Raw genomic sequence first — 26,698 nt, forward strand, 5'->3', positions numbered from 1 at the left:
AGTAACTTTCAAGGATGGATGTAAATAGATAAATGAACAGTAATTAGCTAACATGCCCATCCTGGAGCAGGCAGTAAGTCTGAAGTGAGTCACTGTTTCCTGGACTTGCCATGTCCTTTCAAATCTCCAGAGACGTGGATATGCTGTTTCTTAGGCAGAACGCTCTTCCTTTTTTAATCTAGAAAAAACCCTTAACCCCCTTTAAGGCAGAGCCTAAAGGCCTCTTCTTCGGTGAGGCATGTCCTGCCTGTCCCACATTGAGCAAGTGGCCCCTGTTCCAGGATCTAGAGTGCTTTGTCTACACATCTACTAGAAGTTACCCCTTTGCACTGCAGTAGGTACTTCGAGTTTTCCCAAGGCAGGCTTGGTTTCTTATTCTCATTTTCCTCCCTAATGCCTGGCCCGGTCCCTGTTACACAAGAGGTGGTCAAAAGCACGTCTGCATGAAGGGGCCACCAAGCTAAGTGATCTTGACATCCACGCATTTATAAAATAAAATAAACCTCTTCTCTGAATGATTGTTTATGACAGCTCTGTTTGTAACAGTCAGAAAGTGGAAACAACCAAAATGTCTCTCAGTAGGTGGATGGTTAAGCAAACCGTGGTACGTCTACACCGAGAAATGCGATTCAGCAATAAAAAGGAACGAACTATTGATTCATGCAACTTGGATGGTCTCAAGGGCATCACTCTAAGTGAGAAAGGTCATACACTGCATGATTCCATTTATGTAACACTCTCAAAATTATAGAACTGTAGAAATGGAGAACAGATTAGGGGTTGTGAAGGGTTAGAGATGGTGGGAGGGAGGGTGGCGGGTGAGACAAAATGGCGGCATGAGGGAGATCTTTGGGTGATGAGATGGGGTCGTTTTGGTTACAGTGGGATTTACATATATCTACACAGGTTTGATAGACTGGATATTTTGATATCCTGGTTTTGATATCATACCACAATTATGTCAGATGTAACCACTGGAGGAAACTCAGTCGAAGGTACATGGTACCTCTCTGTACTATCTTTGCAACTCTTGTGAATCTATAATCATTTCAAAGTAAAGTTCTAACATTTTTTTAAAAACCAGTTCTCTGAGGTTCCTTCTACTGAGTGTCCATCCTTCACCACAACCTTGCATATTTCTTAGTATTTTACAGTTTCAAAATGCCTCCGTGTAGATTGAATCATGCAACTCTATGACATATCTGTTCCTATCCCCATTTTACAGATAAGGAAACCAAGGCTCCATGCTTGTTGAAGAGCACACACTGTGCGGCAAAGCTGGTTCTCCAACCTGACTCAATAAAATTTCTACAGACCTGTTTTCTCATCTGCAAAATAAGGGGATTCGGCAAAGGCAGCTTCTGTAGGTGCATCCGGTTCTAACCTCGTACGATGTGTACTTTTGTGGCCCGGCTGTCCTACCTCTGAGTTAGCATTAAGGGTCTGACAATCCATGGTTGGACTGCAGGCCAGTAACTGGACCTACAGAGAAGACACATCCATCAGAGGACTCAATGCTAGCTAGCTGGTGGCATTTGGATGGAGGCATTAGACTCCCCCAATCCCCACCCTCCCAAGGCTAAGAGTTGTTGAGATGAGAATCCCAGTAGCTCCTGGACTTCCATGTTTCTAGAATGCCCTGCCTCTCTGGTTGGCTTCTGTTCCTCTGCTTTAATTTCCCCCACTCCCCATCTCCTGGGCTTCATTCCGTCACACCCCGCTGACTCTAATTATTGATACTCTGTGCCAAGGAGGTGAGCTGTGAAAATGTCTTACCAGATTAGTGAAGATGTATGTGTAATAGGCCGACACCATCCCGAGTTCAGCTGCCTGCAAAGGGAAGAGAAGGAGATTAGAGAGAAAACAAAAACCCACTAGAAGTGAGTGAGCAGTAGGGGCTCCAAGTGTCCGCCATTTGTCTGACCCCCTTCCCTTCGGTTCTTACATTGCCCCTGACTTGGAGGATGACTTGGTGGAGGGTCTCTCCCCTGCCACCCTGCTCTCCACCCCTGCAGTGACACTCATAGCAGCTGATGTTCTCATGCACAACACATTCCCATGGATATAACCAGATATTATGGAAACCAAAATGACTTTAAGGGAAATGAAGCAAATAATAAAACAGACTAAAATAATTATCTCCTAAACTATTAGCAATAACAATGGCTAACATGTACCCACTCCTTAGTATGGGCCAAGCACTAGAAAGCATTTCGCTTGGGTTAAGTCGATGAGGTAGGCACTATGACTCCTCTCCCACCCCCCACGTTGACAGCCAGGGACATCAAAACACCAAGGGGCTATGGAACTGGTACGAGATCATACATCTCATAAGTGGAAAAAGATGAAATTAAAGCCAGGCAGACTAATTTCAGTCCTTTTAACCAAACTATACTCTCCCCCAGAGGACCGTGATATTGATGGAGGTACTGACAACTCTCAGGGGCCGAGGCAGAGTCAGGAGAGTCTGTGGGTTGTAGGCAATTCTCAAATTAACTCAACCCGATAAATGCGAGCGAACCAGGCTCCTAAGAGTCTTTGAATCTGCAGTAATGTAGGAAACAAGTGAATCATTTGCAAACTTTGGTCCTTTATTAGTAGTAAGGAACAAGCTGCTTGTGACATGCCTCACCCTTGATCAGAGCACACCCGCGTGTCATCGTCCCAGAGTTGGGAGGCTGCGACTCCTGAACAGTCTCCCTTTTGTCTGATCTTTGTAGCCATCACAGGTCCCCCACACCAACCTCCCCCGTCAGTGTGCCCGGCTTTGAGCATGACAGGTGCCACAGAAGCCGACAAGTAGATCAGGTAAATAATGAGCCTGGCTCTCCCCAGGGTCCTCATGCCTTCTGACAGTCAGATTTTCATCATGTATCTTGCAGCCCCAGGGCCACTGGGAAACCGCTTCTGTCGTGACTATGGAGGTGCGTGAGGGGAAAACAAGGGCCAGGATGATTACATTTTCCTCTTACAAAGTGTTTTTCTCTTGAGGAACTCTGGTAACTTTGTTCTTATAGGAGACCCCACAGACTCCTTTAAGAGCAGGCTGGAGTCCTTCTGTTCCACGATTCCACTGGAGACTGAAGTACAGAAGGGCTCTACGCCAGGGCAAGATGGTGCTGGGGTCGGTCACATGGGGCTCAAGGCCTTGCGTCCTCCTCAACTTCCAAGAGGCTGGTATGGCCTGATGCCCATCCCCCCCCCCCCAACAGTCCATATAAAAGTGCCATTGCTGGTTCATCACTGCCTAGATGGGTGGGAGCCCCCTGGTTGCAGGCATGGGCAGGGGCCAGGGGCTGGGGAGGGGGCACCGTCAGATAGTTAAAACCCATTTGTGAAGTCTGCTACCCAAAGATAAAAGACAAGAGATCCTTGGTTTTTAAGACCTGAATTCTGGGTAAACACGAAGTTTGTTGCCGGAACAGCTGCTCAATAAAGTAGGGGATTACTCTGCAAATCCTTCTGAAATCGAGAGACAGCAAGCAGAGTGTGGCCAAGCTCCAGGGCCAGGCTTGCATGTGCACACCGAGCCTTCCGGAAACTCCCTGTGCTCTCTGCTCACACTGCTTCCCACACTGAATCCATCCTTCATGGAGCCCCACCCCCCAGCCCCCAGGGCTGTGCTATAACCCTGGAGAGGAGCTGCCTGCAGCCCCAGCCCAGACCCGATGCCGGGCATCCCTGCTGGGGGCACTAGGAAGTCAAACGGAAACAAAGAGAACTGGTTTCCGAAGCCTCGCTCGCTCGTCATTGACGGGCTTGGTTCTAAGGTCACAAGGGCTGAGGGCAACAAGTGGTCCCAGGAAAGCCTGCCACTGGTCACCCAGCAGAACCCTTTGCCAATAATCGTCATTACAGGGAGAGTTTTCTTCAAAAGCACGGCCATTGAAAAAAAAAGTGTTGTTAATGAAAATACCCAGTATTAGCAAGAGTACCATAAGATACCTATACACTTATGGGAGTATAAATTGTTATGGCCTTTTTAAAAGGCAATCTGGCAAATCATATCAAAACCCTTAAAAGCATGCATATCTTTAACTCGGTAATTTCACTTCTCGAAATTTATGCTAAGAAAATATTCGTGAGCGTGCATAAAGATTTATGTACAAAGATGCGCATCCCACATTGTTTATTACAGCAAAAGATTGAAAACAACCTGTATCTCCAACAATAAAGGGATGGTTAAATAAATTATGGTATGCCCACATGATAAGAAATGATGTGCCATTAAAACATTTGCAGACAAATACGTAACGACACAAAGCAAATCGCATGGCATATCATTGAGCGGGGAAAAAAGCAGGTTACAGAAGTACATGGGCCATGTGACGATCATTTTGAAAATAAACAAACGTGTCTACAAACGTAGATAGGATAGACCACAAAATTTCACAGTGGCTGTCTCTGGGTGACGGAATGTCTTAACTTTTCCATGTGTCCCTGTAAGATTTTTCTATCAGACCTCAAAGTCAAGGCTTCAAGAAAGAAAGAAGCAGCTATGATGATTTCTATTTGCTTCTATGTGCTTTTCTGTACTTTCTAAAATTTCAACGATAGACATATTATTAGAAAATAAAAGAGCCCGATCACGCATGCTGGGAGCCATAAAGCATTCCGGAGGTTATTACACTATTATTATAAGGGATGCCCCCAAAAGGCTTCAGCCTGGAGGCTGTCCAGGAATGGGCTCTGGCTACTGCAGTGGGGACTGTGCATTGTCCTGATTGCCCTCTGCAAGGGAGGGGACAATTATCTTACTCCCTGCCCCCAGCTTCCCCTAAAACCTAGAGGATTTTTTCCATCCTTGATAACTTCATTGATCATCGGCCCAGACATAAGAAAAGAAATACAGAAAAAAATTCTGTTTGAGTGTGTGTGTGTGTATGCATGTGTGCGTGTGTGTGTGTATGTATGTGTGAGAGTTGGAGTATATGCTCCCAGACAGACATGGGTTTGGAGCTGTGCAAAATTACTATAGCAACGGGCTGAAGGGACAGCCCTCAGTACTCAGAGAACTCATTCAAATCTCTTATTAACTCTGAGACCAAAACTAGCTGAGGAGGGGTGGGCAGGAGAGGGAGAGGGGGAAGGGGAGGAAGAGACAATCAGCTGAGTGTCTGGCGGGCTCCTCACAGCTGGGCAGAGGTTAACAAGGAGCCTCGCTCCCCCAGTGGAAGATGGCAGGTTGAGTTTAAATGTGCAATTAGAGTGGCACTGGAAGAGGCCAGTGTGCCTGGGGGAGCTGCTGGGAGCCACAGGGGAGCCCGCAGCAGGGTCTGTCTGTCTGGGGTTACATGGCTAGCCCAGCCACCAGCCCAGGAACTGGTGGCAGGGGACTCTGAGGCTGCCCAGATGTTTCCAGCTGTTCCCCGGGCACCTGACTTCTCTCTTGGTCTTCCTCTGTCTCTCTCTCGTTCTCAGATGGGCCTCACTCTCAGAGCTCCAGTTTCTCTTACTGTGAGTTCTGATCCAGGGACTGCCACCCTGCCCCTTGTATTCTGAGGAGGGGTAGGTAGAAGAAAGTGCTGATTAGCTGTCAGAGACAATGGGTACCGGCCCGGCTCTGCTCCTCACTGGTGGAGCCTCGGACAAAGCCGTTCCTCTCCCAGAGTCTCAGTGTCTTCATCTGTCGAGGGAAGACAGGATACCGGCCCCACATAGTCATTGAGAGGATTATGCTGGGATATTACACAGCAGCAGTCTGCAAACTAGTACACCGTACGGGGATTACAGAGGACGGTACACACTCACGGGACTGCCCAGCTTGTCAAAATATGGAAATGCTTTTGAACCACTTGGCACATAGCCTCTACCCCAAGTGCCCTGCCCCCACTGCCCCGGCCCCTCCCGGGAACCCACCAACCCTGGCAGGGTCTTAGCTGGGGGCTGCCCGCCCAGCTGCACCAGGAGTTAATATTTTTATAACGTCATCCTCATTCTGCTTTTTCTTTCAGCTTGCAGGAGCCATCCATTGCAAGTGAAGCACAGGGAAGTCTGCCAGGGTTCGGAGGCCATGACCCAGGGAGAACACCCAAGGCAAAGAGGGAGCAGGGCACCAGCTCAGGAGGAGAGAGGGAGGAGGGAGAAGGATGCTCCCCGCCCACCTCACCCGGCCTGGCTCCCACCTTCAGGAGGATGGTGTGGGACATGGAGGCGTTGGCATGGATGATGATGGTGGCTGTCTTGTCGTCCCGGATCTCCTTGAGGAGCGGGGTGGGGTCCCGGGTGTCATCCAGCATCCGGACGGAGAGTGTGTCCTTGGAGATAAGGAATTGCCGCAGCAGCCTCTCCAGGTTTAAAAGGCCTGGAGGGGAGAGAGGATGAAGCCCCTGAGGGTCCGCCGTGCTGCCTGGGGAGACACTGGAGCAAAAGTGAGACAAGCAAAGACCGGGGCTGGAGGTGGGGTCGTGAGTCCGGCCCTACTGCCGGTGCTGAGCAGGTGTCTCAACCTCTGTGGGCTTCGACAGTCCCTTCTAAAGTAAAAAGAATGCTCCCGAGCCCCTATGGCCTCCCCCAAAGCCCTCAGCAAGGCTCTTCTAAAGAGAGACGGAGGTCCCTCGAATGGGTTGAGGGCCCACTCTCCTTCCCACAGCGCTCGGTAGCGGCCAAGACCAGGGTTCAGAGACCAGCAGGCTTGGTTTCTCCCCCTCACTTGGCCACCCACTCATGAAGTGACCTTTTCATGTGGCCGGGGCTCTTGGCCTCAGTTTCCTCATCTGAAAAACGAAAGGAACAGCAGCCGGCTCCCAGGACGGTGGCGAGGACTAACTGAGATAATCTGTAAAGTGCTTAGGCCCACGCCTCACCCATCATGAACGCCCATGGATGTTCACAGATGTTCCATCTAGCCCTACAAGAGCCCAGCCTTTGTTTTCATGTAGATGCGGGGGAGCCGTTTCCTCAAGATCACAAGGCCCAGTTAACAGGCCTAACAAAACCCTTTGAATTCCTCAGAGCAGGGTGGCTGCATTAAGACCAGGTATCATTATGATGATAAGAGGACAGGCTTTGAACTGCACTCCAGCAGGCAATAACGTGGGCCCAGAACAAAGCGAAAATACGGGATTGTGAGCGAAGGACTCTCCCCACCACCACCTCCCCCCCCTCCCCCCAGCTGTCTGCTGTCTAGGAGCAGGGGTGGGAGGAGGGTTTCTGGAATGTTATCACTGGGACACAAGGGTCTCAATTCAGCGTTGCCTCTGAAAAGGCAGGCCAGGAAGAAGGTGTGTGTGTGAGGGGTGGAGGGTGGGGTCTCCCGGGAAGACAGTGGTCTCAACTCCAATGGAAAGAGAAGCAAAGGCATTCGTTCCCAAAAGCAACGACAAGAGTAACATTTATTGGATCCTGATTCTGTTTCTATTCTGTTCCAGAAAATGGGCTAAATATTCTAAGTGGCTTTTCTAAGTCCTCACCACAATCCTACGATGCGTTTTAATCCCACACACAGAGGGAAACATGAGGCTCTTGGACCCGGCTCCATACCCTGGATGGCAAGGAAGGACTGGCTTTCTAACCAAAGGCCCCTGGGCTCTGCTCTCTGCCCCAGACAGGATGTTCATTGCAGGCCTGTCTTGAACGTGACCCCAGACTCCCCCGGTGCAGATTCCTCACCCTCCCGACCCTCAAAGATCGAAAGGTGAGAGAGAGACCGGGGGGGGGGGGGGGGGGGGGGGGTGGGGGTGGGGAGGGCTCTGAAGGGCATCTCTTCAACCTCCCTTGATTTGTAGAGATGATGAAACTTGCCTAGTCACACAGGGACGCAGCTGGGACCAGAGTCCCCACTTTGTCATCTCCAGCCAGCCCTCTTCCCATGAGACCGGGTGCCTCTCAGGACACATGCATAAGCAGCAGCACACACAGAACCTAGGAGGGGCTCGGGGGCGTGTGTCTTACATCTCTGGACTCGGGGATGAAAGCCCCACACCGGGCATGTTATCTGACAAGGATGAGGTGGCAGGGTGGAGCCCGAGGGCCCGGCGATGAAGCCAGGGGCTCTGGGAAGGTAGTGCCAACCCCCATCCTCCCACCATGGGTCCCAACAAGGCGGTCCGGCAAGCTGGCAGCTGCAGCAGGAAGGGAAAACTCTGGGAGGGGCGGTCATTCAAAAGAGGCTCCATGGGGCGCCTGGGTGGCTCAGTCGGTTAAGCGTCCGACTTCAGCTCAGGTCACCATCTCCCGGTCCGCGAGTTTGAGCCCCGCGTCGGGCTCTGGGCTGATGGCTCAGAGCCTGGAGCCTGCTTCCGATTCTGTGTCTCCCTCTCTCTCTGCCCCTCCCCCATTCATGCTCTGTCTCTCTCTGTCTCAAAAAGAAATAAACGTTAAAAAAAAAATTAAAAAAAAAAAAAAAGAGGCTCCGGAACCAGTGGGCCTCTGCTTCCTTCCCCCACAGGGTCTCGAAGGAGACTTGTGAACCTCCACTCCCACTGCTGTCTGTGCCCCCTGCAGCCCCTCACCACCCCCCCCATCAGGAGGGGCTTGACCCTCACCAGCTGTGTGATCTTGAGAAGTCGTCTAACCTCTCTGAGGCTCCGTTCCTCATCTGCAAAATGGGTGTAACAGGGGAGAACTCACTGAGATGCTGGAATGTGTGGTTTCACTGTTCCTTCCGCATTTACTCATCCCCACAACAGCTCAAAGGCAGGTGTGGCTCACTGAGGCAGAATAAAAAGGGACTAAAGTCCAAGCCTGTTCAACCAACATCTGTGCGTCCCAAGAAGCCAGGCAGTGGGCCCATAGGACGTCTGCAGAGAAGAGGTATCATACAAACCCTGCCCTCCGGGAGCTTAGAGCGCAGGGACTTGCAACTAAGTCTATAACAAGGTTCCCACCATACCCATATTTTGTTTGATGGGCTAAATCATCTGGGTTTCCACGGGGCAGCCTCTTTTAGTTGTGTGTGTAAAATGGAGAGAATATTCACCACGCCTTCCTCAGAGGTCGTGAAAACCAAAACCCCACCTGCACAAAGGTCGGAGCACCTGACCCCAAAGACCCTATACAAGGGGGGCAGGAGAGGCCACAGCTGGTGCTCCTGGAATGCTGGCCATCTCTTTGGCTCAAGAAAATATCTGTCTGGGCATGCTATGGGGGAGAGGGCAGCTGGAGGGGTGAGTAAGGGAGTGGAGGCAGAGGGCAAGGCCACCGGTCCTGGGATGTAGCAGGGAGGGTCTCTAGAGTCTGGCTGGGAAAGAGGCCAAATCCCCTGGGATTCCTCGGAGTGGCGGCGCAGTTCAGCGGGACGAGACGGGGAAGCTTGGAGGATGCCACGGGGATTAGGCACAGCATGGAGACGCTTGGCCAGGGCAGCATAGGGGCAGTTCATCCCTTTAAAACTGGCAGGTGCCCTGAGCTTCCAGAGAAGACCTCCTAGACATGAGATAAACTGGGGACCCTGCTTCAATTAATGCCCAGCGTGCCTCACCCGACTGTCCCTGGGGTGCTTTGCTGCCCTTTCAACAAGGAAGCAGCACCCCCCCCCCCCGCCCCATCTCCTCCAGCATACTGTGTACATGCTGAGTGAGAAGCAGGGTGGGGACAGGGAGGGGAGAAGGGCAGCGAGTGCTCGGAGGGCTCTGCATCCCACCCAGGATCTCTGATCCGTCACCCCTTTCCCAGGCTGGAAGCAGCAGACAGGGAACAGGGTGGCAGGTGAGTTCCGGCTCCGGTGCTGCTGGGATTGGTTAGTTCTGGTGGCTCCCTCCGCCCCCACCCCTCCCCAGCACCTCAGTGTCCTTACCTGTAAAGTAAGGATAACAACTACCTTACAGGGTTAGTAAGAGGATGTCAAGTAAAGCAGAGCAGTGTCCGTCCCCTAGAAGATGCTTCACAAATCTGGTTTCCATTCGACCCCTCCCCCACCCATTCACATCCTAACTGTCCTTTCATCCCATCTCCTCCTCTTCCCAGATTTATTATCCAATCCGCAAAATACGGCTCTCGGTTAGAAACCATGTAACATACTTGGTAGCGTATATGCACGCATATATGGATATACATTATAGTATATGCATAAGCACTCAGTATTTCATGGTGTTGGGTAGGAATCCCACTTCAAACTCTTCTGCACACACCCAGTGTGAGGCAGGGGGCACAGTGCTGGCTGTGGGCTGAACTAGAGACTCCCAAGGAAGTCCTGAGACTCCCTGGGAGACTGTGGCGGAGGCGGGGGGGGCAGAGAGAGACCCTACGTCTCAATAGAGCAGGGGAGCAGCGGTGCCAAGTGGGGAACAGACACCATGCCACTTGAGGAGCAGCTGAAGGAAGGGGGTGCCTGGCTCAAGAAGAGACAGACTTGTTCTTGGCAGCCTGAAGGACGACACCCTAGAACAGGGTGGGTGGAGGTCACAGGGAGATAGACTTAGCTTAACCTAAGGAAGAACCTCTGTCTGAGCTGTCTAAAGATGCAGTGGGCTGCATCATAAGGTAGTGAGTTCCCCATCACTGGAGGTAATCAAGGAAAGCCTAAAGCCCCTCTTGATGACTGTCAGAGAGTGAATTAACCCAGGGAATGGTAAGTTGCTCTAGAAGAACACTGATGTTTTTCCAGCCTAGGGATTCTTCAGTTCTATGAATCAGAAAGGGATCCTTTTTTTTTTTTTTTTTTTAATTCTGGGCAGTGGAAGGAATTTGCAGAAGGGAAAGTGTGGTTTAGTTACATTAGGAACATTAGGAGTTTTTCAGCGCAGTGTGGCATTTTCCAATCGTCATTCTCTTCCCCTCGATCTGTTTAATGGCACTAAGGGATTCGCCGAAGGCTGCTGCTGCCACCAGAGGGGTTAAGAGCTGTTCTCTTCCCAGCTTCGCTCCACCTCTACCCCAGCCCTCTTCTCCTGCGGGGCCCTTGGCCCAGCAGCAGGTCTGCCTGCCAAGTCCAGGGCTGAGAGGGACCTGGGGAACCCATTAGTCTCGCTCAAGATGCAACGGGATGGATCGATGAGAGCCTCAGCAGGCCGGCTGTTCTGGGAAGGAGGAGGGAGGCTGGCTTCTGCAACCGGAAGGCAGGGGGCCAGGCAGGGCGGGAGGAGGAGAGAAGAGCTGTGAAAGGCACAGCCGGGGTTGGACAGGGCCGTAGGACAAGGACACAAATACCTAAGTGATGGGTCTACAGGGGCACAGAGGACCCTTGTATCAAAAAAAAAAAAAAAAAAAGAATAAACACCCATTTCGACTGGCATCCCTCTCTCTCCACAGGCTGATTCCCTTGGCTACGGGCTTTGGTTCTAGAAAAATGCTAATACTCCCAGAACAGACAGCACTTTGACATCTTGTGGGAGGCAGCTGATGTAATAGTGACCTCAGAGGTCTGTAGCAAGGATTTAGGGAGATAACATGGTTCACCATTGCACTCACTGCCCTGAACCTGGAAAGGCTCCATTTCCCTTCTCCCCGTGCGGGCCGCACAGGCCTCAGGGTGTGTCATTTTCAGTTTTCAGACCTTTCCTCGGCAGCAGATCCTGATGGAGAGATGGGAATGAGAGTCTACGGTGTCGCCAGTAGGGAAAAGGCACAGAACAAGTTCAAGGGCCTGAATGGTGCATTGCACCTGCTTCTTGGTTTTTGTCTCATCCCACAGCTGGGCTTGGCCCTGAGGCCAGGCAGGGGAGACCAGGCTACAGGAGCCAGAGGAGGAGAGAGACAGGGCCTGGGGGACAAGGTGAGGCTTCCTGCTCACAGGAGGGCTGTCCTCTGCCTTGCCTGGCCCTGTGGGCCATCTTCTCTGATGGTAAGGGTGCGTGTGGGAAGAGCCTGGCCTCTGCGCTCCTGCTGTCTCCTGGAAGGAGGAAAGAAAAGGTCTCTCTCTTCTGCCTTTTCCACAGTATCTGGAGAAGCAGTGGGAAGAGGTAATAAGAACTATGTGTGTTAAAACACTTAATGTCTCTTTTCCTCATGCATCTAATAGGAATGTTTATGGAGTTCATCTTCTATGGTTATCACGAAGTTTGTTTATTTATTTTTAATGTTTATTTATTTTTGAGAGAGAGTGTGTGAGCAGGGGAGGGGCAGAGAGAGAGGGAGACACAGAATCCAAAGCAGGCTCCAGGCTCTGAGCTGTCAGCACACCGCCTGGCGGGGCTCAAACCCACGAACCGTGAGATCATGACCCGAGCCGAAGTTGAATGTTTAACTCACTGAGCCACCCAGGCGCCTCCATTATTGTGAGGTTTAAATGGGATAATTTAAAAAGCCTTAGCAGGGTTTTGGGCACATAGTGAGTGCTCAACAAATGGTTAATTTTTTCTCACTATGAGGATAAGGCCTCCCACAGTGAGTGCCTCCTGGGGCTGGCATGGAGAGGTCCACTAGTGCCCCAGTATTTTCACAAGGGGCCCTGGGTCTCCTCCACCCCTTGCTGCCATGACCTCAATTAGAGGATAAAGTAACAGTGAGTAAGTGTTTATTATGTTCTGGGCCCCCATACCTTCCACCCGAATGCCCTGAAAAGCAGTATTATTCCCACTTTACACAGGAGGGAACTAAGGCTCAGAGAGGTCCAGTGATGTGCGTGATATCACACAGCTCCTGAGTGGCGGAGCAGCTTGGTTTGACTCCAAAGACGGTTCTCTTTTACCGCACATTCTGCACTTCTCTCCAGCTGTGCCTCCTCCCTGGGGTCGGAGTCTGCTCCTCTCCCACCACCTGGACTGAGTTTCGCAAGCACAGGGACAGTAGGAGGACAGAGCTGAACTCTGGTCGCTGTGCTCCAGGTCCTGACTCGGCGTTGTTCACAAGGGCTCCAACGGGGGCACCCGGGCAGCTCAGTCGGTTAAGCGTCCCACTTCGGCTCCGGTCACGACCTCACAGCTCGCGGGTTCAAGCCCCGCATCGGGCTCTGTGCTGACAGCTCGGAGCCTGGAGCCTGCTTCAGATTCTTTGTCTCCCTCGCTCTCTGCCCCTCCCGTGCACGCACTCAGTCTCTCTCTCAAAAACAAACATTAGAAAAAAAAAAAAAAAAAAACGGGCTCCAAGAAGGAAGCGAAGAAAAACTGGCGTGTGCCTCTTGTTTCCCAAGTGCGGCTGCCGTGTCATGCTCGGTGTGTGTCATCCTATTGAATGCCCTCGGCCATCCTTCCAGGGAGGTATCGTTGTCCCCACTTTATAGACAAGACAACAGGAGGCTAGGGAGTTCCTAAGTCACCTTCCCGAGGTCACACAGGAAGTAAACAGGTGGCAGAAGGCATAGCGGCACAGGACATGGCCACAGAGAGCCTAAGTACTTAGAAAGAACGCCAAGGCGAACGTAAGAAATATACATGTGATTTGGGGCGCCTGGGTGGCGCAGTCGGTTAAGCGTCCGACTTCAGCCAGGTCACGGTCTCACGGTCCGTGAGTTCGAGCCCCGCGTCGGGCTCTGGGCTGATGGCTCGGAGCCTGGAGCCTGTTTCCGATTCTGTGTCTCCCTCTCTCTCTGCCCCTCACCCGTTCATGCTCTGTCTCTCTCTGTCCCAAAAAAAAATAAATAAATGTTGAAAAAAAAAATTAAAAAAAAAAAGAAATATACATGTGATTTGAACTTCACACAAAGGTACCAGGAAGATACGTAACGCTTGTGACCAAAGGGAGTCTAAGGCTCTGGGTCCATCCTGAGCGTCTCAAAAGCTTACTGTGTGTCAAGGCTGGGGGATCTCACCAACGGGGCCTCAGGGGCCATGGTGGGAACCCCAACTCTCCTTGGAAGCCCCCAAACAGCCACGTCCCCTACGCTCAATGGTGATGACCAATATGGCATGCCTAGGCCCCTTGCCTCTCCCCCAGCCTCATTACAACTAAGCACTTGTGGGTGTTCTGATTTTTCTCCCCCGATTCAAGAAAAAAAAAAAAAATAATGTAAAACACAATACAACTCTACTTGGTCCAAAACCCGCTTATTAAAAATCTACTTTTGGAGAGAAGGAGAGTAAGTGGTATGATTCCCCATGGAATGATCTCTGTTATGCCTAATTCTGATGGCTGGAAGAATTAGATGCCTGTTCCTAATTCAAATGGCAGTGTCTCCTGGCCCTGCATTAATAAGGAAGGATAGCAGAGTTTCTCCTCCGAAGCTCTGAGCTACATTTCCCTTCAGTCCCTGATTTCTTCACCCTTTGATTAGATTTTAATCCTCCTTGCCCTTGAACTTCTCCTGCGCTGCCCGCCCTTCCCTGGGCCCTGGTGGGTGGGACCGGAGTCACTCAGCAAGCCTCAATGGATGAGTTCTTCAAGCAGAGGCAGCGCTGTGTGGTCGATGAGTCCCTCCTGGGCTGTGGCCCGGCCTCTCTGGGACTTGGGCAGGCTCATCCTTTTCAGGACGGGGTCTGGGCACAGCCATCCTGCACCCTGCTCAAGGGAGCGAGGGGACACGCTGCTCCAGAGAGAGCTCTGCCCCTCAAAGGACAACGTGCCCACCCTGAGCTGGGGCTCTGAGTCTGTTTGTGCAGACCAGGAGGGCGGGAGGGGCCGTGGAGGAGGACATCCCGGCCCAGAGTCAGAGGACCTGAGTTAGAGTCTCGCACCAGCTGTGCGACCTCAAGCAGGTCCCCGAGCAGCTTCAAGACTCTGTTTTCTTGGCTCTGGAACGACCGGGGAGGAGGGAAATGGAATGGCAAAATCGTAATTGAAAGTGCTTTGCCATCTGCAAGGACTCGTATGAATGTCAAGGAATATTGTGATTCTAAGGGAAAGAGCCCTGGTCTAGGAGGCAACAGACTCTAGCACAGTGCTCAGTGCACAGTAGGTGCTTAACTGACAGAGGAGTAACTTCCTTCCCAGGAAGAGCTGAAGCGGAGAGAGCAGGGCTCACCCTACGCACAAGAAGGACTGAGGCTAGACATAAGAAAGAACTTCCCATCAGGCTGGTGAGACATTGGACTTGGCACTAGGGAAGGGCTGCAGGAGGATCTCTGCCAGGAGAGATTTACGGCCTGTCCTTTGTGTCTTAACATTCCTGCCATATGCATGGAGGGCACCAGTTCGGTCCTGCCCGAGCGGGTTTCTGGCAAACATTTCTAGGGGAGAATCCTTGAGTTTGCGACACCATTCAGCGATTCGAGGATGCCGTACGAGGAGGGCCAGCTGGTGGAATGCGACGTTGCCCAACTCCCTTCTATCAACTACTAGCATCCGGTGGGCTTTTCTATCAGCAGCCTTTTGGGACTCATGGTCAAAACTATTTGGAAGGGAAGAGGTAAGTGGTTGCTTTGGCCACAGCACAACTCAGAGCATCCATGCTAATGTGTGCTGTGAATCTCCATGAGGGGGAAACAGAATGAAGTGTTTATCCAAACGTTTCTCCTTTTCATTTTTTATTTTGGCCACAAAACACTTATCATCTAAAGCAGTGCTGTCTGATAGAGCTCTCTGGGATGCCAGGCATGTTCTGTGGCTGCATTGTCCACAGGTGGCCAATGAGACTGAGGAACTGGATTTTGAGTTTTATTTACCTTCCACGTGGGGGAATTCCAAGACCTCCAAGCCCACTGGGTCCTTGTAATAATTAAAGAAACTATATAGAACGCACACAGGGTTGGGACTGTTACTTTGTTTCTTGGGTAGCACCCAGTAAATCATACATCTGTGTTTATGCAAATAAGGGAATGAATACACATCACGGGGAGGCCGTGGGGTGCAAGTGCCTGGTAAAGAAGGTGTTTTTGACCCTTGACAGGGAAAGGACCTTTGTTTACAGATGCTATAGCGATTCGGGGTAGAGAAAAGACTTAAGCATGCAGAGCAGTCCGGGGAACCCATAAAAAAAAAAAAAAAAGGATGGGAGGTGACAAACCTTTGCCAACAGAGCCCACCCAGCCCTGCAGGGTGAGGCCTACATAGGCGAGGTGCACAGGACACAGATGCCTGGGGCTCGGCGGGCACTGGGCCCTAGGGGCAGGTAGTGGCCAGCACCTGCCTGACCACATGTGGGTACACAGCTGTCACTGGGAGCACACAGATGCACAGATTTGCTGCAAAGTCTGGCTTAAATTAGCTAAATCTCATAAACACTAAATTTATGTTACAAATCGTCTGACAGAGACACCGTATTTCTAAAACCTGCATTTGCAAAAAAATGCTTTATCAGGAATTGCCCTTGGACCTCGTTCCATCAGCAAAACCCGCTCTCCAGGGGAAGAAGCTTTTCAACCCATCAAGTACAAAATGCATCCAATTTTATATTTTCCCTCTCTCTCTCTTTTTTGTAGCTCCTTAACAATGAGGCCGAAAATGTGGGAATTGAGTCTGTGGATGCAAAAAGGCTTGGAGGTTGGCCAGTCTCCCTGTAACCCAGTTCTCTCTGTTCCGCCCATGCCTGGCAAAGGGTGTTCCTGGATTTCTCTCTCTCTCTCTCCCTCCCCGCCACTATATAGACAAACAGCCAAGGACGCATGGGAATCATCCCCGCCATCTGAGGGAGCCCTCCCCAACCTGGCTTACTCCCAGCCAGGGGCAAATCGATCAGGCTGAAATCCACAAGCCAGGACTGTGTGGGGTGAAGCCGGGCTGGGGAAACTTACATTCTGCTTTGGCACAGATGAGGCAGGCGGTGGTGCAGTTGAAGAAGTTCAGGATCCCAGCTACAGCCACGCTGATGTCGGTGTTGCTGGGGTGGAGGTTCAGGGTTGTGAATCTCTGGGACTGGAACTTGATAAATTCCTCTGGGGCCACTTTGAAATGGGGGACCTGGGAGGAGGAGCAAAAGATAGGCAGCAGGGAGGATCCAGGATGAGTGAAAAAGCCAGCAAGCCTGAGTGAGGCGAGGCTGTGGACGGTGGATTCATTCCGTGTAAGAAGAAGGTCTACGGAAGACCTTTGACACACGTCGGTGGAGGTGCAGCTTGCGGGATTCGGGACCCTCACCAGAGGAAGAAGACAAGATGACATCCTTGATGTTGCACTTGACAGTGCTTAAAACAGGACCACCCAGGATGAGAACCCCTTCCCCCGGAGACCCGTATAAACATACTGTGGGCCTTGGAGCTGGGGTCTGTGGCCCTGAGAGGCCAAAACAATAGGTCTTTATTCTCAGAACAACTGCCCACTGCAAGGCAGCCAGACAAAAGGCTCGTGGAGGCGTAATCCTTATGATATTTTATTTGTAGTTAATAAATCAGAGCAGAGACGACAGAAAGAGAAAAACACTGCCCTGGGGACTAAGCAAGGAGCCCCATCAGACCAGCCTGGCCGACAAGTGTATAAACCAGCTCCCAACAAACTTCCTATGTGACAGCCTGGACCGGGTGCCTCCACAGACATACACACAGAGTAGGGAGCGCCTGCCGCAGGCTAAGGAGCCATCCAGAGAGCCTCTGAACAGAGCCAGGTAAATAAAAACCTGCTCTGGCTTCATTAGGACCACGTCAGCTTCTCTCCGCGTCTATTACTGATCTTTCCGGCAGGCACTGCCCCTGCCTGCTGCCTCTCTTCTCCCGGGAAGAGATATTAACAGGCTGTGATGCTGCTTCATTGGCAGCTTAGGCTATTGGGTGGGTAATAGGAAAGTTAAAGCGTAATAAGCTGCCATCCACCTTGATTTGGTTTTGTCACCCTCATCCCTGGTAGCCAGAGCCAGGAGAGCTGAAGGCTACTTGCGTCTATCAGAGATGGACCCAGGAAACCTCAACCCCTGTCTTTCCTTAGGACCCGTGCACTATGGGAGGGCCAAGGTACAGCCAGCATGGTTTGGAATGATGTTAAAGCAAGCGGGACTGGGTGTAGACAGCAGAAAGGACTTCCTGGTGGTGAGTTCACCGGCTCCTAGAGTGGGTTATTCAGAAATGACTGCAGACGTTTTCTTTGCCTGGGCCAGTCCGAAGTCTGGGATAATGTTGAGATGGTGTTTATAGGGGTCTGCTACCTTGTCCTTTTAAGATTCTGGGAGAAGTCAGCCAGAGACCAGAGCTCCTCTGCAACTGGGGGCAGGGGAGAGCGAAGATTTAGCAGAAATAAGGAAACTCCTGAATTCAGCTAGGATTAGCCCTTGAACCACAGAGAGGGCACCCAATATTTTCTAGCAGAGCCTGAAAAATGCACACCTGGAGAAACCCTGGCGAGTTAGGAGACAAGACTCAGAAGAGTGAGGTGGATCTAAGGGGTGTCACAAGGGGTCCTTCTTCCCAGCTTGTATTTTGCATCCCATACAATCTGCCTAAAAAGAACAAATGCACCTTAAAAGGAGAAACCGTTCACAAAGGAGCAAGATGGAGGCCAAGGCCAGGCAGGGGCAGGGTGGCCAGGCTGGCTAGCCGCTTCCTGTGTGGCCACCCAGCCTACACGGTTCCAGCTAACTCACCCCCAACGGAGTGGAACCTTAGAGACACCCTTGAATCCACAGACCCTAGCGATGGATGAGGAAAAATACTCTGGATATTCAAGGAAGTGAAGGACAAATGGGTTTTCCAGGTTATAGACTTGGGTTTGCAGCCAGGTTCTGCTGTGTGATTCGGGGCAAACTACGTAACCTTTCTATGCTCCCTTAGGATGGAGAGAATGATATGTGCCTCTAGGATTTTGGGGAGGATGAAATGAGAGCCTGTGTATGAAGGACACAATGGCCCAGTACCTAACATGTAGTAAGTGTTCCAGTAATGCCTACTTGCTTCCCTTCCTCTTTTCTCCCCAAATCTAGGGGTTCCTGAAAAAGCTCTTGAAACTCTTCTGTGCGGGGGTGAGGCTGGAGGGGCCTCCCCAGGAAGTGGAGTCGGTGGGAAGTCTCCCGCACAGCCCGGCCATCTTGCAGGCGGCTGGAAAGCCAGCCAGCTGCTCTGACGGGCCCAGGCAGGGATGGCCCAGGCCAATCCAGCTGATTCTCTCTCTAGGACAAAGATCAATCCGTAATTGATTTGCAATTGCAAATGCATCCCAGCAAGTCATTGTGGAGGTGTGGGGGGGGGAAGGAGAGGTGAGGCAGAAAGCGACCAGCCACAGGGCTACAGAGAGGGTAGCAGCATTTAAAGGAATGAACTCCTCGGTGAGAACTCCATTTCTTTTCCCTGGAGCGGAGGGGAATCAGTGTGAGGCAGTTCAGCCTCATAAAATATGAAAAGAAATGCATAATCTGAATGGAAAGGAAAGGATGCTCTGGAAGGGACACGACCAGACAAAGGAGGGGTAACCGGCTGGCTGTTCCCTGGGCAGCACAACCTGTCTGGCTGGTCAGTGGCACGGGGGCCAGGGTGGCAGGGTGGGGAACACGGTTATAAATCAGGGTCTCTGCCTCTGGCCTGAAATGCCAAACAGGGTTAAGGGATATGTGTTAGCGGAGGGAAAAAAAAAAATCCACTGAACTCCACGAGGAGGCCATTTTGGAGTGGGGGTTGGGGGGTGACTGTAAGGGACAGTGAGGCAGAGCGATGGGGAGGGGGGTGAGAGGAGAGAAGAGGAAACGGGGAGCTGAAGTCTTGGCAACCTCACTTGGTGAAGATCACAGGGACTGATGGAATAACAGCCTGCCAGAGACCTGAGCTGTTACTTGGAGCACGGCAAGAAAGATTTAAATTAAACATCAGCTCTAACTTCCTGGGGCCAAGGCCTGTCAGATGTGGGGGGGGGGGGGGGGGGGGCTGAGTAGAGGGGTGGCGGGGGAATGCAGTGAAGACAGAAGCACCTTTTTTGGCCTAGGATGAGTCAAGAGTCATCTTTCAGGACATCTGAGGGGGTAGGGATGGGGAGCTCTCCGCAGAGACCTGGCCTGTGGCAAGAAGGCTCAGAGGGCTTAGCCTATAGGGCAGTGGCCCAGGGCTGGGGAGGCAGGGGTGGGGGGGACAAGACCAGTCACAGGACTAGAGTTAGGACGGCAAAGCACTTTAAAGTGCAGGTAACGGGGCGCCTGGGTGGCTCAGTCGGTTAAGCGTCCAACTTCGGCTCAGGTCATGATCGTGGATCTTGCGAGTTGGAGCCCCACATCGGGCCCTCAGCTGTCAGTGTGGAGCCCGCTTTGGATCCTCTGTCCCACTCTCTCTGCACCTCCCCTGCTTGTACATGCTCTCTCTCAAAACTAAATTTAAAAAATTAATAAAAAAATAAAGTGCAGGTAACAATTCTGAGAGTGGGTTCATGAAGAGGCAAGATAGATATCTGGGCAAAGACTCAGGGATTTGCCAGGCCTTCTTCCGACCGTGAGAAAAGTGGGTGACATTAAGGGGGTAGACTCCAGGGGACTATAGGGGGGTGGTGGTAGGCTCCAGGGGACCAGGGGCAGGGGGTTAGGCTCCAGAGGATAGAGGATAGGCAGCAGGGGCGGCTTGCTGAGGCAGTATCTGTCCCGTGGTGGGTTTTCTCCTATTTCTAGAATCAGATCCTCCCAAAGCTACTGCTCCTGGAAGGCTGAGCCTCCAGGCCCCAGAAAAGGTGCAAGACTGATCCTTCCTTCCCCTGTCCCTCTGCCCTGCCCTCTCCCCGGCTCCTGACCTTGCACCTCCCGTCACCAAGCTCTGTCTGTTCTCGAAGGACCCTGGCTAGAAGGCTCTTCAGGGCAGAGAAGGGCTGAGGGGGTACTTTGCCACGGTCTCCCAGGGATGTATGTGAAAGGGAAGACTGACGGATTCCTGGAGAAACGAGGAAGGGTTCCAGCAATAAGCGAAACAACAAAGTTTCGAGTTCGTTTTCTCCAGGGGAAAAGGAGGGAGACAGTTGATGGAACAGAGAGCAGGCTATTACTCAGAAACTCATCCCCAACTGTCTTTATCCCCCATGGAACTGGAAGCAGTGGAAATGATCTCAACACTGAAACGACGGAAGCTCAAGTTCGAGGTGACACCTGAGGAAGAATTCACTGATTGAAGAAGTAAACACTGGAATTGGTGAATGGGGAAGAAAACCAAAGACAACCTTTTCCTAGAGAACTTAGACAGCAAGAGTTTCAAACTTTATTTTAGCAATAAAATGTAGCAGTGCCTCCCCCGCAAAGGCATTCTTTGCCAGAATCGCCGTATCTGAACAGAGAATCATGAAGCAATTCCTGGGGAGCTCAGACTTCTGTCTTCTTGGTGTCCACAGCCTCTCCCTCCACCCATCACCTCCAAGGCCCCCCCCCCCCGCCCCCGCAACACCCCACCCCGGGACGCAAAGACCCAGAGCAGCTCAGTTTAAAAGTCCTGTTGTGAAATCTCCCCTCCGTGTCCCCTCCACCCAAACAGCCTGGAGAAAAGTGAGTACCCAACAAAGGACCACTTCTTCTCACTGTTTTGATGTTGTTGTTGGTAACACCAACCAGGCCCCAATGGGCTCCTCCAGACCTTGAGAATCCATGACATCTTTGGGCCCAGGGCACAGGTTGCCAGCCCGGAGACAGTCCCCAGGCTGGCTCAGCACTCACCTCCTTCTCCCCACAGATGTTGCTGATGATAGAGCTGGAGGCCGGACTGGAGGAGGGTCCCAGGACGGCGACCACCCCCTTGGGGAGGATCTGACACACTGCGGCCAGCAACAGGACGGAGCGTGGGCAGCAGGAAAGGAAACAAGGCACTCATCAGGCGGGATGGGGGCCGGCTCCCCTGCCTGGGGTTCAGGCTCACGCCCAACCTTCACCTGCAGGACCCTCACCTTCCGCCACTCTCCCCCCAGCCTCCTCCCACCTTTCCAAACTCAGTGCCTCTCCTCTTCTGGACTATGGGGCTCCGGGACAGCTTTATTGGAGTTTATGGAAGGTATTAAATGAGGAAATGACCCAGGTTATGACAACATACGGCCACAGCCAACAGGGTGTGTAAATTGTCTTGGCTGTCACTGAAGGACGGGGGCTAACGGCGGAAACCTGCGGATTCCATCCTGCCAGACCTGCAGCGAGGGTGCTGGGAGCCTCAGCATGGCTGCCTCGGGGGCTGAGGGCCCAGCTCACAGAACGGTCACCTGCCGTGCAGTCTGTTAGCCCCTCAAATCTAAAGAGGAAGGGGAGGGGCGCCTGGGTGGCTCGGTCGGTGAAGCGTCCGACTTCGGCTCAGGTCGTGATCTCACGGTCCGTGGGTTCGAGCCCCGCGTCGGGCTCTGTGCTGACTGCTCAGAGCCTGGAGCCTGTTTCGGATTCTGTGTCTCCCTCTCTCTGTGACCCTCCCCCGTTCATGCTCTGTCTCTCTCTGTCTCAAAAATAAATAAACGTTAAAAAAAAAATTTAAAGAGGAAGGGGAGGAAGAAAGGCAGACAAGCAGTGGGACAAAGGGTGGTAGAGAGGACGCAGAGAGAAGAAATCAGACTCAGCTAAAGCCAAGGGAGCAGGAGGGAGATAAGCAGAAAGAGAAAACAAGAGGGAGAGAGAGAGAGAGAGGCAAGGAGGAATCTCATGTCTCGATGGCATCCTCTGTCACTCTTGCTCACCTAGACCCCAGCTTGGTGCACCTGCTTCCCTGAGTGTGTTGGGCACTTTGTGATCTTGGGCTTCCCCACGGAGAAGGAGCCCTTCCTTCCTCTACTCTGGACACTCACCCTGTCAAAGAGCACCTCAAATGCCCTCCTTCTTACGCCTTCCCCGGCTCCTTTATGTGGAATTAATCTTCCCCATCTCCCCCAGGGCCCCTGAGGCCCCTGCTGTGTCCCTCTGTACTGAGACGCTTGTAAATGTGCCGAATTCAGCTTGTTGCTTAGATGTCTTTCTGCTCTCACTAGATTTCAAACCCCATAAGGGCAGCAGCTGAGCCATACTTGTCTCTAAGACCCCACTTCTCACCTCCTCAGTGTCCAGCACAAGGTTTTCTAGGTGCCCAGCTCACAGTCATTGAACGAATGAGTGGAGGGATGGATGACTACGCAATCAGAGGAGGAGGAGAGAATCTCAGATTTTAAAATGCTACAGACTGAGCACCAAAGGATGGGAGAAAAAGGAGGTGACAGAGAGAACTTGACCGTGGTATCAGAACCCAAGAGTCGCCCGCTGGAATATGCACCGAGGTTCCCGGACACACTGCAAGGCATTCTTCACTGCAAAACTCGGAACTTGACTCTGGACACATTTTCTTCCTACTCACGTCAAGAGTCAGGCTGAGCCATTTCCAAGGCCAGTAAACTGAGGTTAAGGGATCAGTCCAAGGTTCCTTACTGAGGAGGCGGCTGCAAAGCCACACCTGCAACCTAGATGTTCTTTCTCCTAGGGTAGGGTCCTAAACATTGGTCCACACAGCCACGTGATGGCCCTCATGGGCTCTCACGGGGGGAGCACCAGAGCCCAAATCCCAGTGTTGCCGTTTCACACACAAACCACAGGCTGTCCTCCCAGCCCACTGAGGCTCACGCAGGGATCCCACCACACCGGGGATCTCAGCTGGCCAAGAGGCTGCGGGCCGTGGGTACCCGAGCGGAGCTCATCTGTACTGTGTCTAAAACATTCCCAGTGACAAAGTAGCCACAAGCCGGCTTCATCTCTGAAGACTGCTCTTCCAAGTTGAAGCAGTTGGCATGTAAGTTAGGCCATGTGATCTCAGCCAGCTTAACTCTTACTGGCCACTAGACGCTCTAAGTTCGTCGGCCATCAGACTCCTGAACCTTAGTGGGTCTTAGTTCCTGATTTTACCGATAAGGAAACACCACCCGAGGGATGTTCAGTGACTCTTCCTTAGAGGAGTCAGGCACCTAACAAAGGTCAGAGCCAGCACTGGAATTCAAGTGTGTTGACCCCATCCTGTCCGGTGCCCGTTTTGCTATCTCGAAGCCCCCCCCAGCTCCCTGCAGCCACCCCACCCCTCCCTACCCACCCCTCCGGTCCAGACCCCCATCCCATCTCTTTCTACTGAATCTGCTTCCCGAGGTCACCAGTGACCTCTTAGCAGTTTTCCCATCCCATTCTCTCTCTGCAGCACCTGATGCTGCTGACTGCTGTGTTCTTTTGAATTTCATAACCGTCCAACCCTGATTCTGGTCAGTCTTCTTCACTTCCTTTGCTGATTCCTCTTCCTTTCTCCACCTGCTAAATCCAGGTTTGATCTGTGCCTCCCTCTCCCCAGGCAATCTCACCCTTGCCTTGACCTCTACTCTCCTCCCTGCCCAGATGATCCTGTACTCTGACCTATGTCCTGGGTTAAAGGTCAAGTTCCAACCACCTGCCAGACATTGCCACGGGGACTTCGCTCTGGTATCACGTACCCATCATGTCCATGGCAGAGAGGAAAGCCTGTCTTATTTACCTCTGTATCCTCCATACTTAACACAGGGCCTGTGCTTCATAGTTATGTGCGCAATAAATAGTTGCTGAACCACCCTGATGCCTGCTCAACACTTTGCATGGAAAACTGGAAATAAGCTACAGGTCCAGTCATAAGGGAACACTTACCTTAAATGTCGGTCATATACCCACATGGAGTATTATTTAGGTATTTAAAATGCTTAGGAACAGTTTATGACAGTATTAAAAATATTTATGAAATAATATTAAGAGAGAGAAGCAGGATATGAAATTATACATATATCTACATGAAGGCTACAACCAAGCAAATACAAAAAAACAGGCGCTCAGGAACACCTGTAAGAAGATGTTATAAAAGCCCGCATTTACTGAGAGCTAATTATGCACTTTATATGAACGGACGTATTTAAGTCTCATAACGACCCGATGAGATAGGAACTATGACTGTCAACTTCATTTTACAGATGAGAGAGTGGGACAGAAAAATTAAAGGGCAGAGTCGGGATTCACACCCTCAGTCCCTGACCCCAGGTCGGCACCCTCACCTTGGCACCCTGCAGCCTCCCACCGTCCCACGGTGACTAACTGGGACGTTAATGGGGATCGCTTTGGCCAGTTCGACGTTGCATGATTTTCTTCCCCCTCTTCTTTTCTCTTACTTTCTATAATGAGCATCTACTCATTTTATAACACATCATTATAAAATACAGAAGGCATAAAAAAAAAAAAGTTTCTTCCAAGGAGGAAGTAAAATTCAAATGTGTGTGATTTCCTCAAGATACTACCTTTCCTGGGGCGCCTGGGTGGCTCAGGCGGTTAAGCGTCCGACTTCAGCTCAGGTCACGATCTCAGGTTGTGAGTTCGAGCCCCACATCAGGCTCTGTGCTGACAGCTCAGAGCCTGGAGCCTGCTTTGGATTCTGTGTCTCCCTCTCTCTCTGCCCCTGCTCCTGCTTACACTCTGTCTCTCAGAAATAAACATTAAAAAAAAAAAAAAAAAAAAAGGACACTACCTTCCCAGCCCTTCCTCCCATCGCACAACGGACTATTCCACACCAGCCCACCAGGAACATACTCCCAATTTTCCTACTCGAGCCTGGTCCCAAGTACTTCGCCCTGACCGGACCTGGGATTCTTAACCTGCTGCCTCAGATCTGGGGGGTAGAAGTCAGTGGTCTGTGAACACTTTGGGGGGGGAAAGCGACATCATTAATTTCTCTCCTAAGTAAAACTTGGCATCTCCTCCAATTGTGAACATAGGCGATAACCACAGTATCTTAACAGTACGTGTGACTTTGTCACCAACGGACACCCCAAATCTTTTCCTACCACGTTGCAGTGCTTCAGATAATCTCAAGATAACATTTATATCATTATTTCAAAATCAGGTCAGCAGTTGCACCTGTTGCTAGGTTTGGCCATTTAATACCTTAATGAAGAAGCACACTTGCTAATGTATCGTTATACAAATATTTTAACTCATTGCCATATAACTGGTTTCCTTGGTCATCCTTTCTATCTTATTCATTTAAAAACACTTCTCTGAGGAGTCCATTAGCACTATTCGCACCCCCAGGTGACCGTGGTCTAGGCCCTCTCTTGCCCTTCGGCTTGGCAAACTCCTACTGATCCTCCAGTGCCCAGCTCAGACCTTGCCCCCAGGCAAGAACACACTTCCCCCTCCTTCTATCACATCACACTGTGGCTCTGAGTCAGTCCTGCCCTGGAGCTGCGGAGACAGATCCTTCCCTGTTCTCTGAATTCCTGGCCAGCTTCTGCCCCAAGCTGGTTCATTATGTTGGGCCTCAATAGAGAGAAGCTTCTCCTAAAAATAAATTCTTTTAGAAGGCTACAATCCCTTATTCCCAATTCCAAAAATCCGAAAGGCTCTGAAACTGGATGGTTTTCATCAAGCTCATTTGGTGGCAAAATCTGATCGAAACAGACAGATGTGAGGTTATTTATAGTATGCGAATATTTGAACGTAATTATGCATTTATTTGAGTCTGGGGTTCTGCCCGAAGCCCCGCTAGAGAGGTTACTTGATGCATGGTGCGTGTACCTCATGACTTTTCCCGTAGCTGGAAAGTTCTAGATTCTAAAAACATCCAGCCTTAGAGGTCTGTGGACCTGTGACGTTCCGACCATCCATTGTCCATCTCCCACAATAGACTGGGAATCCCTTGAGGGCTTGGGTCACATTAGTTCAGTCCTGACAAAAAGGAACTGTTCAAAAGATGTTTGCTCAACTGAATTGAAATGATCCAAAATGATCCAATAATCCCCATGGCCTGGGGACCTCCTGGGGTCTGGGAATCGTTCTTTCGTTCCTTATGAAGGATGCCTTGCTCAAGAAAAATGGAAACTTTATAAAGGGCCTCAGCTCTGAAACCTCTGGAACGCTGACTCGATGGGCCCGGGCCAGCTGCATGACAGCCCTGGGCAGTTTGTGACAGGGACCGCTGGGGAGGGAGGTGCACCTTACCTCTGCCTCCCAGGGAGGCAGGGAAGAGAGGGAATGGAGACATGAATGACATTGCCATGGCAACAAAGTTTCCCAGCCAGCAGAGGCGTCGGAAGACCAGGGTCAGAGAAGCTGCTGGAATAAAAGACCATGATGGGG

General features: G+C 51.4%; 1 protein-coding gene across 5 annotated transcripts in view; it reads right to left on the reverse strand.

The window, feature by feature from the left end:
- GRIK4 (glutamate ionotropic receptor kainate type subunit 4) overlaps nt 1-26,698 on the reverse strand; it is a 431,577-nt gene that overhangs the window by 143,954 nt on the left and 260,925 nt on the right. For all 5 annotated transcript variants that reach the window (XM_086678846.1, XM_086678845.1, XM_086678847.1 and 2 more), the window contains 4 exons: nt 21,284-21,381; nt 16,485-16,650; nt 6,126-6,304; nt 1,777-1,830 (listed from right to left, as the gene is read on the reverse strand). In XM_086678846.1, coding sequence (XP_086534972.1) covers nt 1,777-1,830; nt 6,126-6,304; nt 16,485-16,650; nt 21,284-21,381 — 497 coding nt within the window. The remainder of the gene's footprint in view (nt 1-1,776; nt 1,831-6,125; nt 6,305-16,484; nt 16,651-21,283; nt 21,382-26,698) is intronic.

Source organism: Puma concolor, chromosome D1 (assembly GCF_028749965.1).
Source record: "Puma concolor isolate L17-30 chromosome D1, mPumCon1.1.hap2, whole genome shotgun sequence".
In the NCBI taxonomy this organism is placed as follows: Eukaryota; Metazoa; Chordata; class Mammalia; order Carnivora; family Felidae; genus Puma; species Puma concolor.